Source organism: Peromyscus californicus, unplaced genomic scaffold (genome assembly GCF_007827085.1).
Source record: "Peromyscus californicus insignis strain IS unplaced genomic scaffold, ASM782708v3 Scaffold_14__1_contigs__length_90479793_seg_2, whole genome shotgun sequence".
Classification (NCBI taxonomy): Eukaryota; Metazoa; Chordata; class Mammalia; order Rodentia; family Cricetidae; genus Peromyscus; species Peromyscus californicus.
This window is the reverse complement of record NW_026294436.1, coordinates 39239430-39253648: the sequence shown is the minus strand read 5'-3', so window position 1 is coordinate 39253648 and position 14219 is coordinate 39239430. Positions and strand designations below refer to the sequence as shown.

Below are 14219 nucleotides of genomic sequence, written 5' to 3'. Positions count from 1 at the left end.
GCAATCAACGGTGCCCAGAGAAACAGCTCTGACCATAGAATTCTGGGCTCTGGCAGAGACTCCACCCTTGAAAGCCATTCTGTTGCATGTTCTTCCCCTGGCTTGGCTTCTTCCCTCCCTCTTAGAAAGTCCCATCAGCATCCTTTGTTGGGACTTTTCATCAACTTGGATGAACTTGGAACAAACTGCTGTCCCATAGGGCCATTACCTTCACCAAGAAACAAAGGGTGCATTGCAGGTGCCCAAGAGAGCCCACAGGAGGAAGATGAATGGCGAATACGCACAGATGTTCTAGGCCCTGTCACTGCAAGAATTCCTTGAAGGGAGAAGAGCCTGGCCATCCTTGTCCTGCTGCTCTGCATCCTGCAGCAGCTGGTAAAGTGTTCCTGAAGAGCTCTCATGATACAGCACTTTCTTGGAAGCCCCCAGCCTCAAGCTGGGCCTGTAATAATGATGCCACAATGAAGAGAAACCATAGACTCCCACCAGGCATAAGGCATTGATCATGACATGCCAGCAGAAGAAGGTGGTGACAAACATGATGTCACTGATGTCATCATCCTCCCACGGGTAGCCAGAGACCGGTCTAAAGAGAATGAAACCTGCCTGCATCAGCCACGTGCCCATCGTCAGGAACAGGAAGGTCTCTATCATCCAGAGGTGCAACATCTCAGGAGCCCACAGCTCGGCCGTCAACACCAGCATCAGCAGGAACACCACCAAGATGAGGAGAGAGTGGACCTGCAGCTCCACCCCAGATGAATCCTTAACGTGGGACACCAGCAGCAGCAGGAGCACATAGATGGCCAGGACCGTGGAACCTCTTTCTAGGACCACCCACCTCTGCCGCAGCACGTTCTTGCTCACGATTTCTGTACAACCGTCAAGGGTGAGGAGGACGAACATGGTGAGGTGCTGCCACTGCTTGGGGAACATAAACCTTGGTGGCATCTCTTTGCTCATTAATTTCAATCCTCCTTCAACAGAGGTGATCTCATAAACTATGAGGAAGGCACCAGTCACTGCCTTCAACCAGCCTGTATGGGCTATTTGCCACAGCCTGGCCCATCTTCCCTTATTCTTAGAAAGGGATGAAGGATACAGAAGAGAGTCACTGAATATCATAGCTCTGGAGACTACTATTGCCTGATACAATCCATATAAGGCCAGAAACAAGCCTGGATATATATGACCAATAAAGTCTCCCATTGAGCTACTAATCTAACAAAATGCAAAACTCAGGTACAGGCGCCTCGGGTTCTAGGGTTTGGGAAGAACTGCCTTCCACTTAGTTTTATCATCTCACTTCACCCACTGCTCTCCCACAGAGAGGAAGCATTTCTTGAGACAAGCCTACACATTGGGTGGAAATATGGCTTCATTATACCGTTCCACTCTGGCGCACTGAGAACTGAGTGGGCTTTCAGGGGTTCCTCCCCATGCCTGATGAGGGGCTTTAGCTCATGCTTGTCCCTGGCTCAAGTTGCCTTCCTCTCAAGCAGCCTGGTGCTCAAGTGAAAGGCAGGGAAGGGGTGGTGGGGTGGGGTGCACTGGTTCTCAGAGAAAGCCTGTGCTTGCCCAGACTCCCAAGCATGCTGTAGTAATTCTCAGACCTAATCTCAGACCTCACTTCAGTCCATCTGTACAGGCTGATGCTCTTGTTCTGAGCACAGACATTTAACCACTGAGATATGAGACCATATAACAGCATCCACCTGGCTTTTCTAGTCTTCCATAGTAGACCTATCTTAAAGACCTCTGAGAAATTTCCTCTCCTCCCCTCCTTCACGACTGTCACCAACCCATCACCATCTTTATGGCCTGGAGAAAAACCTGCAGAGGTGCATTCTGGGTTGTTTTTAGGGACCGTGATGGTGTACATGTGCCAACAAAACTAAGTTTGAATGATGTTTCCCAGAATTCCCTTCCTCACATGGCTCCAAGCAAAGGTTGGCTACAGGTAGAGTTTTCACAAGGGTCCTTTCTAGTGGGACAGGAAATAGTCCACCTGCTTCATTTCTCTCTGATACCAATTATCTGCCAGTTGAGCATGGGCAGAGGGGATTGTGGGGGTCAAGGTACAGGGAATAGTATGTGTGCAGTACACAAATGGTTCTGCATTTACTGCACATGGAATAGGAGTTTTCTAGGGAAAATGGGTGTACTGAGAGATTGGGAACTTCATCAATGATCACATGCCAAGCTGACATTCATCTTCTGCCTAATCACTCATGCTGTCAGCAAAGGCAGAGCAAAGGCTACCATATCTGTGTGCTCACAGTATCCAGTTGGGGAGGAAGGACAATTATACCCACATCACAGCACCGCTCCTGAGCTCTCACTCCTAGCCAAGTATGATTTTCCTGAGAAGCCCGTCACAGTATGACCTCATCTACAGAGCACCAGGCTAGGGAGGTAGTTCACTTGCTAAGGTACTTGCCACACAAGCATAAGGACTTGAGTTCAATTGCCAGAAGCCATGAAAAATCCAGTTATGGTGACATGTGCATGTAATCCCAATACTGTGGAAGCAGAGGCAGCAGATCTCTGGGGTTCTCTGGCCAGTCAGCCTATCCTGCTTGGTGAGTTTCAGGCCAATAACAGAGCATGCCTCAAAAAACAAGATGGATGGTGACCAAGGTGCCACACCGAATATGGCCTTTATGTGCACAAATGCACATGTGCACACATACCCCCATGAACACACATACACACACACACACACACACACACACACACACACACACACACACACACACCACAAAACATCACAGCAACAAAGTGCACGGTAGACGTCATGGTTTGGCGTTGTGATCACAAGATGAGTAGGAGTTATGAGTCTATCCAAGTGCTGAAAAAAAATCCTAAAACAAGACATTCTAGGACAGGACCTCTGTAATCTGTTCTTTCTCAAGGTGGCTTAACGCCAGAAAACTGAGAGGTCTCCCTCTGCCCTTAAAGATGGCAGTAACCCAGATTGCTTCTGGCTGCTGAGGAATTTGGTAGGCTGAGGAATGCATGTGAAAACAAAATGGGAAAATAAAGCTTCATTCTGCCTTCTAAATGGACCTGCTTTGCTTATTTGAGTTTAAAACTGTGTAGTGGAAAATCATTGTAGGTAAATCAAGGAAATTATATAAGCAAAGAGAACATTGAAAATTGCCCATAGGGCAACCCAGTTTTATTTTCCAGCTCCCCTCCTGGTTCCAGGGAATTGTTTCTTCTCAAACTTTTCTTGCTTTCTTTTAAAAGACAAACTAAAGATCATCTGTAATCTTACAGCCTGATGTGACTCTTGTAACCAATGAGGTGGCGATTCATACTTAAAGGCACAAGCAAGTGGGAAATACATTTGTCTATTCATCTGGAAGTCAGAATTTGGATTCTACTATTAGCTTTCTCTTGAATGTCTGACAGGGTTCTACTATGCAGTTCTGGCTAGCCTGGGACTCAATATGTAGACCAGGGTAGCCGTGAACTCACAGAGATCCCCTGCCTCTGCCTTCCAAGTGCTGAGATGAAAGAGGAGGAGGAGGTAGATTGGACTTCATTTCCTGTAGAGTGGAAGTGAGAAGGTATAGATGCTGCTGGGTAGAGGGGAGTGGTGAGTACTCCCTTTGGGTGAATGAGCCAAACACCAAGCATGGTAGAGCTGAATGCTCAGCAGGAGGCCACTCAAAGGGAACAATCTACAGTGATACATCTGAAGTTGACCAGGGGAGGCCACTCTGGGCTCTCTTCAGTTCTTGGATTCACCCTGGAAGAAGGATAGGACTCCTTGTTCTGCATATCATTGGCCTGTGGGGATAGGGTTCCATGTGGCCCCAGCTTGCCTCCAACTCCAAATATAATGAAGAATGGCCTTGGACTTCTGATCCTTCTGGCCTTCTCCTGTGTACTGGGGTTGCAGGCATGCAGCACCTGGCCAGGGTTATGTGCTGGCTGGAGAGTAAACCCCGGGCTTCATCAATGTCAGGGAAGCACTTTTCCAGCTGAGCCACATGCCCAGCCCTGACTGTTTCTTCACATCTGCTAGGGCTGTGGTAAGGTGGGGTGTCAGAGCTGACCCCATCCTGCACTCATTTCTCCAGCTGTGCCTGCAGCTGTGAGTGGAGCACCAGTGGTCAGAAGAAGAAAAAGAGCAGCCCTGACCTCACAGGAGTGAGAGGCTGAAACTGGCATTTGTGCAGGGCAAGTCATTCTCTGAGGTTCCCATCTGGGGTGATCAGATCTCCACTCTGGCCAAACATCGGAGGATACATCCTGTTATTAACACACGAGCATCCTGATCTCAGGGCTTCAAAGACAGGACTTGTCCATCCTACAGCAGACCTGCCCACGGGAGTGTGGAAGGAAGCTGAGTGTGGTGAACCATTAGCAAAACTTCCAGACGGCTGCACAGTCTGAGGACATGGAGTGACTGCAAAGGTGTTCAGCTGGGAAAACTAGACTTAACCACAGAAGCCTGTGAAGGTCTCTCATAGTCTTGCCGCTCCACACTTGGACTCAGCAGAGTCTCTCAGTGGCTGGTGCCGTTTGTTCTAACTACATCACGAGATTCCAGAGTGAGCAAGAAGGAACTCAGGAATGACTGACCCCTGGAGTCCCATTGTGTGTGCGAAGGCATGTAAAGAACTGGGTGATGTAGTTCTTGTCCCCAGAGGGCTTACAATTTAGCTGAAAGCACAATGCATTTATACATATATACATACATACTCTAACATGTCTAACCCATCTCTACAACGTAGAATTAAAATACTTTCTAACCACCACATTAGTTAAATATAAAAGATAGAATTAGTGGGATATTATTATAGTTTTACTTTACTTTAAAAAATTTTTTAAATGTTTTATATATTTTGACCATGATTTCCCAGCCCCCCCAATTCCTCCCAGATCCTCCGCACCTCCCTACCCACCCACCCAACTTCATGTTCGTTCTCTCTCTCTCTCCCTAGAAACAAACAAAAAATGGAAATTAAACAAAAGATAGAAATTACCAAAACAAAGCAAGGTCCACAAAACACACACACACACACACACACACACACACACACACATATGGGATTCTGTTTGTCTTGGCTGACTAGTCCTAGGCATGGGGCCTGCCCTGGAGTGTGGTTGATACACCCAATGACACTCCATTGGAGAAAACTGACTTTTCCTTTATCAACAATTATCAGTTGCAAATAGCTTCTTGGATGGTGGTGGGACCTCCACATCTACTCTCCCTTCTCAGTGCTGGGACCCTATCTAGCTTAAACCTGTGGAGGTCCTGTGCATGCTGCCTCAGTCTCTATGAGTTTATATGTGCATCAGTCCTGTTGTGTCTGAAAGATGCTGTTTCCTTGAAATTCTCCATCACCTCTGACTCTTAATCTTCTAGTCCCCTCTTCTGTACAAATCCCTGAGCCTTGAGATGAGGGGTTGATAAGGACATCCAAAGTCTCTCATTCTCTGCCCATTGTCCACTTTGGGGTGTCTGTGTTAATTCCCATCTACTGAAAGAAGACTCTCCTGTGATGAGGATTGGTCCATGCACAGATCTATGGGTATAGCAATATGCCATGCGTTGTATTTATCATATATTTCATTATAAACATTATTTCAACAAGTATCTAATATGTAAATTAATAACTGATTAATATTGATCTTATAAACTCCAGTACTTCTATTTTATACTCATCACACATCCCAAGACAGGTTAGGTCACAGTATTCCAGTTACATGTGTGACTGAGTAACTGTGCTCACATGCTAGTGACCAATATGATGTCTGGCCAAAGTGGGGATCTGATCACTTCAGACAGCAGTCTCAGAGGGTGACATGCCCTGAACACCGGCCAGTTCCAGCCTCTCATTGTTGTGATCTCAGGGCTGCTCTTCTCCCCGATCTGATGTGCTAGAGAGTCAGTCAGCCTCCTGGGAGAAAGAGCCAGGTGGAAAGGAGTGGAAGGTGGCTTTGCAGGACCAGCAGGAGCTAAGCTGTATGGCTCATTTCTGTTGAAGAAATGAGGCTTATGGAGAGGAACCATAAGTCCTGATTTGTTTGGAGCAATTTGGCTTTTTCATGTTTTCTCAGTTCCCCAACTAAAGAGTGATTTTTTTTTTTTTTACTCTAAGTGTCCAGTTTTCAATAATCAATCATGTGGTCACTTTAGTTGTAAGTTACAATTCAATTATGTCACTATTTAGATAGAGGCAGAGCTTACAAGAGGGTATGGTGAGTCAAGTCACCACAATCATCAGCACAAACAAACAAGCAGACAAACCCTCTCTTCTGACTGTCCTACAGTATTCAACGTTTATGATATAAATAAATCTCTTTTCCTTTAAACCGTTTCTCCTCAGGTATTTGTCACAGAGGTAAAAATGGGACTAATATTTTAAATTGGAACCAGAAGTGGGGTCTTTTCTGTGACTGTCAGGCCATGTGGACAGAAGCTTTGGAACTGTTTAAAAGAAGGATTTAGAAAATTTTAAGGATAAGGGCTAGATAAACTTAGAATGCATTTAGCTCAGCTTAATGGGTAATTCTAGTGGGAGCTCCAAGGACAAGGACAGATAGGAATATGATGGAGTACTCTGGGATTACATATGGGAATGAGAAAAGTAATTGAAAGAGCTGGCCATGTACCTCCATGGTAGAGTACCTAACCTGTACAAAGTCCTGGGTTGACCTTCCCCCTCACCACAACATGAGGACCACCAAAGATTCCTGTTCCTATGATACATCTGCTTTCATCTTTTTTCTTTCTTACCTTACCTTTCTCATTGTTAATATTTGAATGCATCTATATATTCTGAAAATCTTTTTTTGCTTGTGTGTATGATGAAAATATTTCTTCATAGTGCCCTGTTATCATTTCGTTGTGGGACAGGGTCTCATGATGTAGCATAGATGGCCCTCAGACTCACCATGTAATCCAGGCTATTCTCAAACTTGCAAGCATTCTGCTCTGTGTCCCAAGTATTATAATTGCAAATATGTGCTACCCCACCCATCTCTGACCATAGGAGATTTAAATAAAGGTGTTTTTCTTTGATCCTTTTGTGATTATTATATTTATTGTCCATTACATATATTTATCAAAACTTATACAATTCATTTTTAAAATACATTTATTCGTTGGCAGTACATACATGATGTAATGTGTTTTTGATCATAGTCAGACATCCCAATCCCCTCCCCTCATGTCCCTCCAGCTGCCTCTGGATTTCTTCTTCTCTCCAACACTTTCATCTCTTCCTACATTCAGTGTATTTTCTTGGTAACTCATTTTCATTTTCCACGTGAACAGGGAAGCAAATGGACCTAGTACTTACATGATGTATGCTTTAGGTTGTTGAGGGTAGTTCCACAGAGCAGCCAGCCACTACATTTAGAAGGGGCAGAAAAGGGAGCTCTGGAACTCATCTTTGTTAAGCATAAACTATATAGAAAATGTGTTTTTAAACTAATTGTTAGTTGGTATAGAAAACAATGGTTCCTGTATAAGTTTTCATATAGAAACATCACTGTACTTGGCTCACATTTATCCCTTAGGCCCCACCATTCCTCCTCCTCCTCCTCCTCTCTTGTCCCTTCTTCCACCCAAATGGCTCCCCTAAGAGGCTCTATCACAGGAATTAGGTAAAGATACACTACAATATGTTGTTTACTTGTAAGGGGTCCGCATTTCAGGTGTTGAGACAAAACCTTCCCAAAAGAAAGAATATGAGACACAAGACAAGGAAGAATGTGTGTCGCATGGGTAAAGGCACAGTGGGTGCACAAGAGTTGCTACCAAGATCCAGATCCAGGTAGTGTGAGAATTTTGTGGAAGGGACCGTCTTGGTAATAGCAGTATAGGGGAAGCTGATGGTAGGTTTAGAATAACTGTGGTAAAAATGTGACTAGCAGCAGGTTTGGTTGTTTGGGAAAAACTAACATGTGAGATAAAGTAAATTATATTCTAGGAAATTCTGGTTGAGCTGGTCATAAATCATCACTAAACATTTTGCTTTGCCTGGACTAGGGGTCAAAAATAAGAAATATGGTAGGGCTGCATGAAAATTTTGTTCACATAAACTTTAAAAAGTAAGATTGGAGTGTATTAATTCTTACTTTGTATTGGAAACAATGCTAATCCACCCACATTAAATATACATATGTGGCATTCTAATAGTAGAGTAGTGAATTGTACTATATGTTATGCTGTTTCCACACAGCACCATCAGGTTAGTTGACCAACTGGGACACCCACCACTGCCATTTCCATTTGTGGGAAGTCTTTATTCCTTGGCTAAAACTTGGTGGTGGAATCCCTGCTGAACTCTGATGTCTTTTCAGGTTTCCTGCTGTATCTTCCCATGTGGGTAGTTCCTGTAGCCCACTCTTCTTGGTCCTCTTAGTCCACTCTCTCCTCTCACTTCTCCTGACCAGCATCATCTAGGCCATGTCACTTTTCCAGGTCATCCTTTTACCTCCTCAACGGTTACTGAGTCAGTGATGGGCATAATAGCTGGGACTACCTACCATCCTCCAGGGCCATTACCTTCACTGAGAAACAAAGGATGTATTACAAGTGCCCAAGAGAGCCCACGGGAGGAAGATGGGGTGGTTTATGTATTCTAGGCCCTGTCACAGGCAGAGCTCTTTGAAGGGAGAAGAACCTGGTCATCCTGGTCCTGCTGCTCTGCATCCTGCAGCAGCTGGTAAAATGTTCCTGAAGAGCTCTCATGATACAGCACTTTCTTGGAAGCCCCCAGCCTCAAGCTGGGCCTGTAATAATGATGCCACAATGAAGAGAAACCATAGACTCCCACCAGGCATAAGGCATTGATCATGACATGCCAGCAGAAGAAGGTGGTGACAAACATGATGTCACTGATGTCATCATCCTCCCACGGGTAGCCAGAGACCGGTCTAAAGAGAATGAAACCTGCCTGCATCAGCCACGTGCCCATCATCAGGAACAGGAAGGTCTCTATCATCCAGAGGTGCAACATCTCAGGAGCCCACAGCTCTGCCGTCAACACCAGCATCAGCAGGAACACCACCAAGATGAGGAGAGAGTGGACCTGCAGCTCCACCCCAGATGAATCCTTAACGTGGGACACCAGCAGCAGCAGGAGCACATAGATGGCCAGGACCGTGGAACCTCTTTCTAGGACCACCCACCTCTGCCGCAGCACGTTCTTGCTCACAATTTCTGTACAACCGTCAAGGGTGAGGAGGACGAACATGGTGAGGTGCTGCCACTCCCTGGGGAACATAAACCTTGGTGGTATCCCTTTGCTCATTAATTTCAACCCTCCTTCTACACAGTTGAGCACATAAATTATCAAGAGGGCACCAGTCACTGCCTTCAACCAGCCTGTATGGGCTATTTGCCACAGCCTGGCCCATCTTCCCTTATTCTTAGAAAGGGATGAAGGATACAGAAGAGAGTCACTGAATATCATAGCTCTGGAGACTACTATTGCCTGATACAATCCATATAAGGCCAGAAACAAGCCTGGATATACATGACCAATAAAGTCTCCCATTGAGCTACTAATCTAACAAAATGCAAAACTCAGGAACAGGCGCCTTGGGTTCTAGGGTTTGGGAAGAACTGACTTCCACTTAGTTTTATCATCTCACTTCACCCACTGCTCTCCCACAGAGAGGAAGCATTTCTTGAGACAAGCCTACACATTGGGTGGAAATATGGCTTCATTATACCGTTCCACTCTGGCGCACTGAGAACTGAGTGGGCTTTCAGAGGTTCCTCCCCGTGCCTGATGAGGGGCTTTAGCTCATGCTTGTTCCTGACTCAAGTTGCCTTCCTCTCAAGCAGCCTGGTGCTCAAGTGAAAGGCAGGGAAGGGATGGAGGGGTGGGGTGCACTGGTTCTCAGAGAAAGCCTGTGCTTGCCCAGACTCCCAAGCATGCTGTAGTAATTCTCAGACCTAATCTCAGACCTCACTTCAGTCCATCTGTACAGGCTGATGCTCTTGTTCTGAGCACAGACGTTTGACCATTGAGATATGAGACCATATAACAGCCTCCACCTGGCTTTTCTAGTCTTCCATAGTAGACCTATCTTAAAGACCTCTGAGAAATTTCCTCTCCTCCCCTCCTTCACGACTGTCACCAACCCATCACCATCTTTATGGCTTGGAGAAAAACCTGCAGAGGTGCATTCTGGGTTGTTTTTAGGGACCGTGATGGTGTACATGTGCCAACAAAACTAAGTTTGAATGATGTTTCCCAGAATTCCCTTCCTCACATGGCTCCAAGCAAAGGTTGGCTACAGGTAGAGTTTTCACAAGAGTCCTTTATAGTGGTACAGGAAATAGTCCACCTGCTTCATTTCTCTCTGATACCAGTTATCTGCCAGTTGAGCATGGGCAGAGGGGATTGTGGGGGTCAAGGTACAGGGAATAGTATGTGTGCAGTACACAAATGGTTCTGCATTTACTGCACATTGAATAGGAGTTTTCTAGGGAAAATGGGTGTACTGAGAGATTGGGAACTTTATCAAAGCTGACATTCATCTTCTGCCTAATCACTCACGCTGTCAGCAAAGGCAGAGCAGAGGCTACCATATCTGTGTGCTCACAGTATCCAGTTGGGGAGGAAGGACAATTATACCCACATCACAGCACCGCTCCTGAGCTCTCACTCCTAGCCAAATATGATGTTCCTGATGACCCCGTCACAGTATGACCTCATCTACAGAGCACCAGGCTAGGGAGGTAGTTCACTTGCTAAGGTACTTGCCACACAAGCATAAGGACTTGAGTTCAATTGCCAGAAGCCATAAAAAATCCAGTTATGGTGACATGTGCATGTAATCCCAATAGTATGGAAGCAGAGGCAGCAGATCTCTGGGGTTCTCTGGCCAGTCAGCCTATCCTGCTTGGTGAGTTTCAGGCCAATAAGAGAGCATGCCTCAAATGTAAGGCTGTGTAAGATTTGTTTTTAAACTGTACAGTGTCTTTTTTGTATAGTTAACACACTACCAAATGTGTCTTTAGATAGCCCTGTCCTGGTGGTATTCTCAATAGCTACTAACCTTGCCTGGTACAGTCTGGGGGTTGTAAATTAGCATGCAAATTTAAAGCAGGTTCGTGTTGGTGCACTGCACAAATTAGTTATCGATGGGGACAGTAGGATTTTTTTAATTTTATTATGTTTTTATTTTTTGTTTTTGTTTTATTTTTTTCATCTTCAGTTGTCTCTGATGCAGCTTTTTATGAAGATAATTGTTGTTCTGTTAACTGAATACCACTCGGTAATTGCAAAAAAAAAAAATTGCAGCTGTTTTGTTGACATTCTAAATGCTTCTAAGTAAATACAATTTTTTTTATTAAAAAAAAAGAGAGAGAGAGCATGCCTCCAAAAACAAGATGGATGGTGACCAAAGAGCCACACCAAATATGGCCTTCATTTGCACAAGTTCACATGTGCACACATACTCCCATGAATACACACAAACACACACGTACCACAAAACATCACAGCAACAAAGTGCACGGTAGACATCTTGGTTGAACGTTGTGATCTCAAGATGACTAGGAGTTGTGAGTCTACCGACGTGCTGAAAAAAAATCATGAAACAAACCATTCTAGGACAACACCTCTGTAATCTGTTCTTTCTCAAGGTGGCCTAATGCCAGAAAACTGGGACATCTCCCTCTGCCCTTTAAGATGGCAGTACCTCAGATTGCTTCCGGCTGCTGAGGAATTTGGTAGGCTGGGGAAAGAGTGTGAAGACAAACTGGGAAAATAAAGCTTCATTCTGCCTTCTAAATGGACCTGCTTTGTTTATTTGAGTTTAAAACTGTGTAGGGGACAATCATTGTAGGAAAATCAGGGAAACTATATAAGCAAAAAAGAACATTGAAAATTGCCCATAGGGCAACCCAGTTTTATTTTCTAGCTCCCCTCCTGGTTCCAGGGAATTGTTTCTTCTCAAACTTTTCTTGCTTTCTTTTAAAAGACAAACTAAAGATCATCTGTAATCTTACAGCCTGATGTGACTCTTGTAACCAATGAGGTGGCAATTCAGACTTAAAGGCACAAGCAAGTGGGAAATACATTTGTCTATTCATCTGGAAGTCAGAATTTGGATTCTACTATTATCTTTCTCTTGAATGTCTGACAGGGTTCTACTATGCAGTTCTGGCTAGCCTGGAACTCAATATGTAGACCAGGGTAGCCGTGAACTCACAGAGATCCCCTGCCTCTGCCTTCCAAGTGCTGAGATGGAAGAGGAAGAGGAGGTAGATTGGACTTCATTTCCTGTAGAGTGGAAGTGAGTGAGAAGGTATAGATGCTGCTGGGTAGAGGGGAGTGGTGAGTTCTCCCTTTGGGTGAATGAGCCAAACACCAAGCATGGTAGATAGAGCTGAATGCTCAGCAGGAGGCCACTCAAAGGGAACAATCTACAGTGATACATCTGAAGTTGACCAGGGGAGGCCACTCTGGGGCTCTCTTCAGTTCTTGGATTCACCCTGGAAGAAGGATAGGACTCCTTGTTCTGCATATCATTGGCCTGTGGGGATAGGGTTCCATGTGGCCCCAGCTTGCCTCCAACTCCAAATATAATGAAGAATGGCCTTGGACTTCTGATCCTTCTGGCCTTCTCCTGTGTACTGGGGTTGCAGGCGTGCACCACCTGGCCAGGGTTATGTGCTGGCTGGAGAGCAAACCCCGGGCTTCATCAATGTCAGGGAAGCACTTTTCCAGCTGAGCCACATGCCCAGCCCTGACTGTTTCTTCACATCTACTAGGGCTGTGGTAAGGTGGGGTGTCAGAGCTGACCCCATCCTGCACTCATTTCTCCAGCTGTGCCTCAGCTGTGAGCAGAGCACCAGTGGTCAGAAGAAGAAAAAGAGCAGCCCTGACCTCACAGGAGTGAGAGGCTGAAACTGGCATTTGTGCAGGGCAAGTCATTCTCTGAGGTTCCCATCTGGGGTGATCAGATCTCCACTCTGGCCAAACATCGGAGGATACATCCTGTTATTAACACACGAGCATCCTGATCTCAGGGCTTCAAAGACAGGACTTGTCCATCCTACAGCAGACCTGCCCACGGGAGTGTGGAAGGAAGCTGAGTGTGGTGAACGATTAGCAAAACTTCCAGACGGCTGCACAGTCTGGGGACATGGAGTGACTGCAAAGGTGTTCAGCTGGGAAAACTAGGCTTAACCACAGAAACCTGTGAAGGTCTGTCATAGTCTTGCCGCTCCACACTTGGACTCAGCAGAGTCTCTCAGTGGCTGGTGCCGTTTGTTCTAACGACATCATGAGATTCCAGAGTGAGCAAGAAGGAACTCAGGAATGACTGACCCCTGGAATCCCATTGTGTGTGCGAAGGCATGTAAAGAACCGGGTGATATAGTTCTTATCCCCAGAGAGCTTACAATTTAGCTCAAAGCACAATGCATTTATACATATATACATACATACTCTAACATGTCTAGACCATCTCTACAGCGTAGAACTAAAATACTTTCTAACCACCACATTAGTTAAATATAAAAGATAGAATTAGTGGGATATTATTATAGTTTTACTTTACTTTAAAAATTTTTAAATGTTTTATATATTTTGACCATGATTTCCCAGCTCCCCCAATTCTTCCCAGATCCTCCCCACCTCCCTATGCACCCACCCAACTTCATGTTTGTTCTCTCTCTCTCTCTCTCTCTCTCTCTCTCTCTCTCTCTCTCTCTCTCTGTCTCTCTCTCTCTCTCTCAACAAACAAAAAGTGAAAATTAAACAAAGATAGAAATTACCAAAACAAAGCAAGGTCCACAAAACACACACACACACACACACACACACACACACACACACACACACACACACACACACACATTGGGTTCTGTTTGTGTTGGCCGACTAGTCCTAGGCATGGGGCCTGCCCTGGAGTGTTGCTGATACACCCAGTGACCCTCCTTTGGAGAAAACTGACTTTTCCTTTATCAGCAATTATCCATTCCAAATAGCTTCTTGGATGGTGGTGGGACCTCCACATCTACTCTCCCTTCTCGGTGCTGGGACCCCATCTGGCTTAAACCTGTGGAGGTCCTGTGCATGCTGCCTCAGTCTCTATGAGTTTATATGTGCATCAGTCCTGTTGTGTCTGGAAGATGCTGTTTCCTTGAAATTCTCCATCACCTCTGACTCTTAATCTTCTAGACTCCTCTTCTGTACAAATCCCTGAGCCTTGAAATGAGGGCT

The 14219-nt window shown here is 45.3% G+C and overlaps 2 protein-coding genes across 2 annotated transcripts; both read right to left on the bottom strand.

Annotated features, from left to right (window-relative positions):
* Window positions 1–48: 48 nt before the first annotated feature.
* On the bottom strand, window positions 49–1411 carry LOC128109421 (transmembrane epididymal protein 1A-like). Its single transcript, XM_052736588.1, has one exon. It carries the CDS (start codon window positions 1207–1209, stop codon window positions 292–294), a length of 918 nt encoding a protein of 305 aa, XP_052592548.1. The 5' UTR covers window positions 1210–1411; the 3' UTR covers window positions 49–291.
* A 6969-nt stretch (window positions 1412–8380) lies between these two features.
* LOC128109420 (transmembrane epididymal protein 1A-like) lies at window positions 8381–9530 on the bottom strand. Its single transcript, XM_052736586.1, has one exon. It carries the CDS (start codon window positions 9528–9530, stop codon window positions 8613–8615), a length of 918 nt encoding a protein of 305 aa, XP_052592546.1. The 3' UTR covers window positions 8381–8612.
* Window positions 9531–14219: the final 4689 nt, after the last annotated feature.

Bases quoted from the DNA above. Each gene is read 5' to 3' on its own strand.
- LOC128109421 (XM_052736588.1), bottom strand. From the start codon at position 1,209: ATGGGAGACTTTATTGGTCATATATATCCAGGCTTGTTTCTGGCCTTA.
- LOC128109420 (XM_052736586.1), bottom strand. From the start codon at position 9,530: ATGGGAGACTTTATTGGTCATGTATATCCAGGCTTGTTTCTGGCCTTA.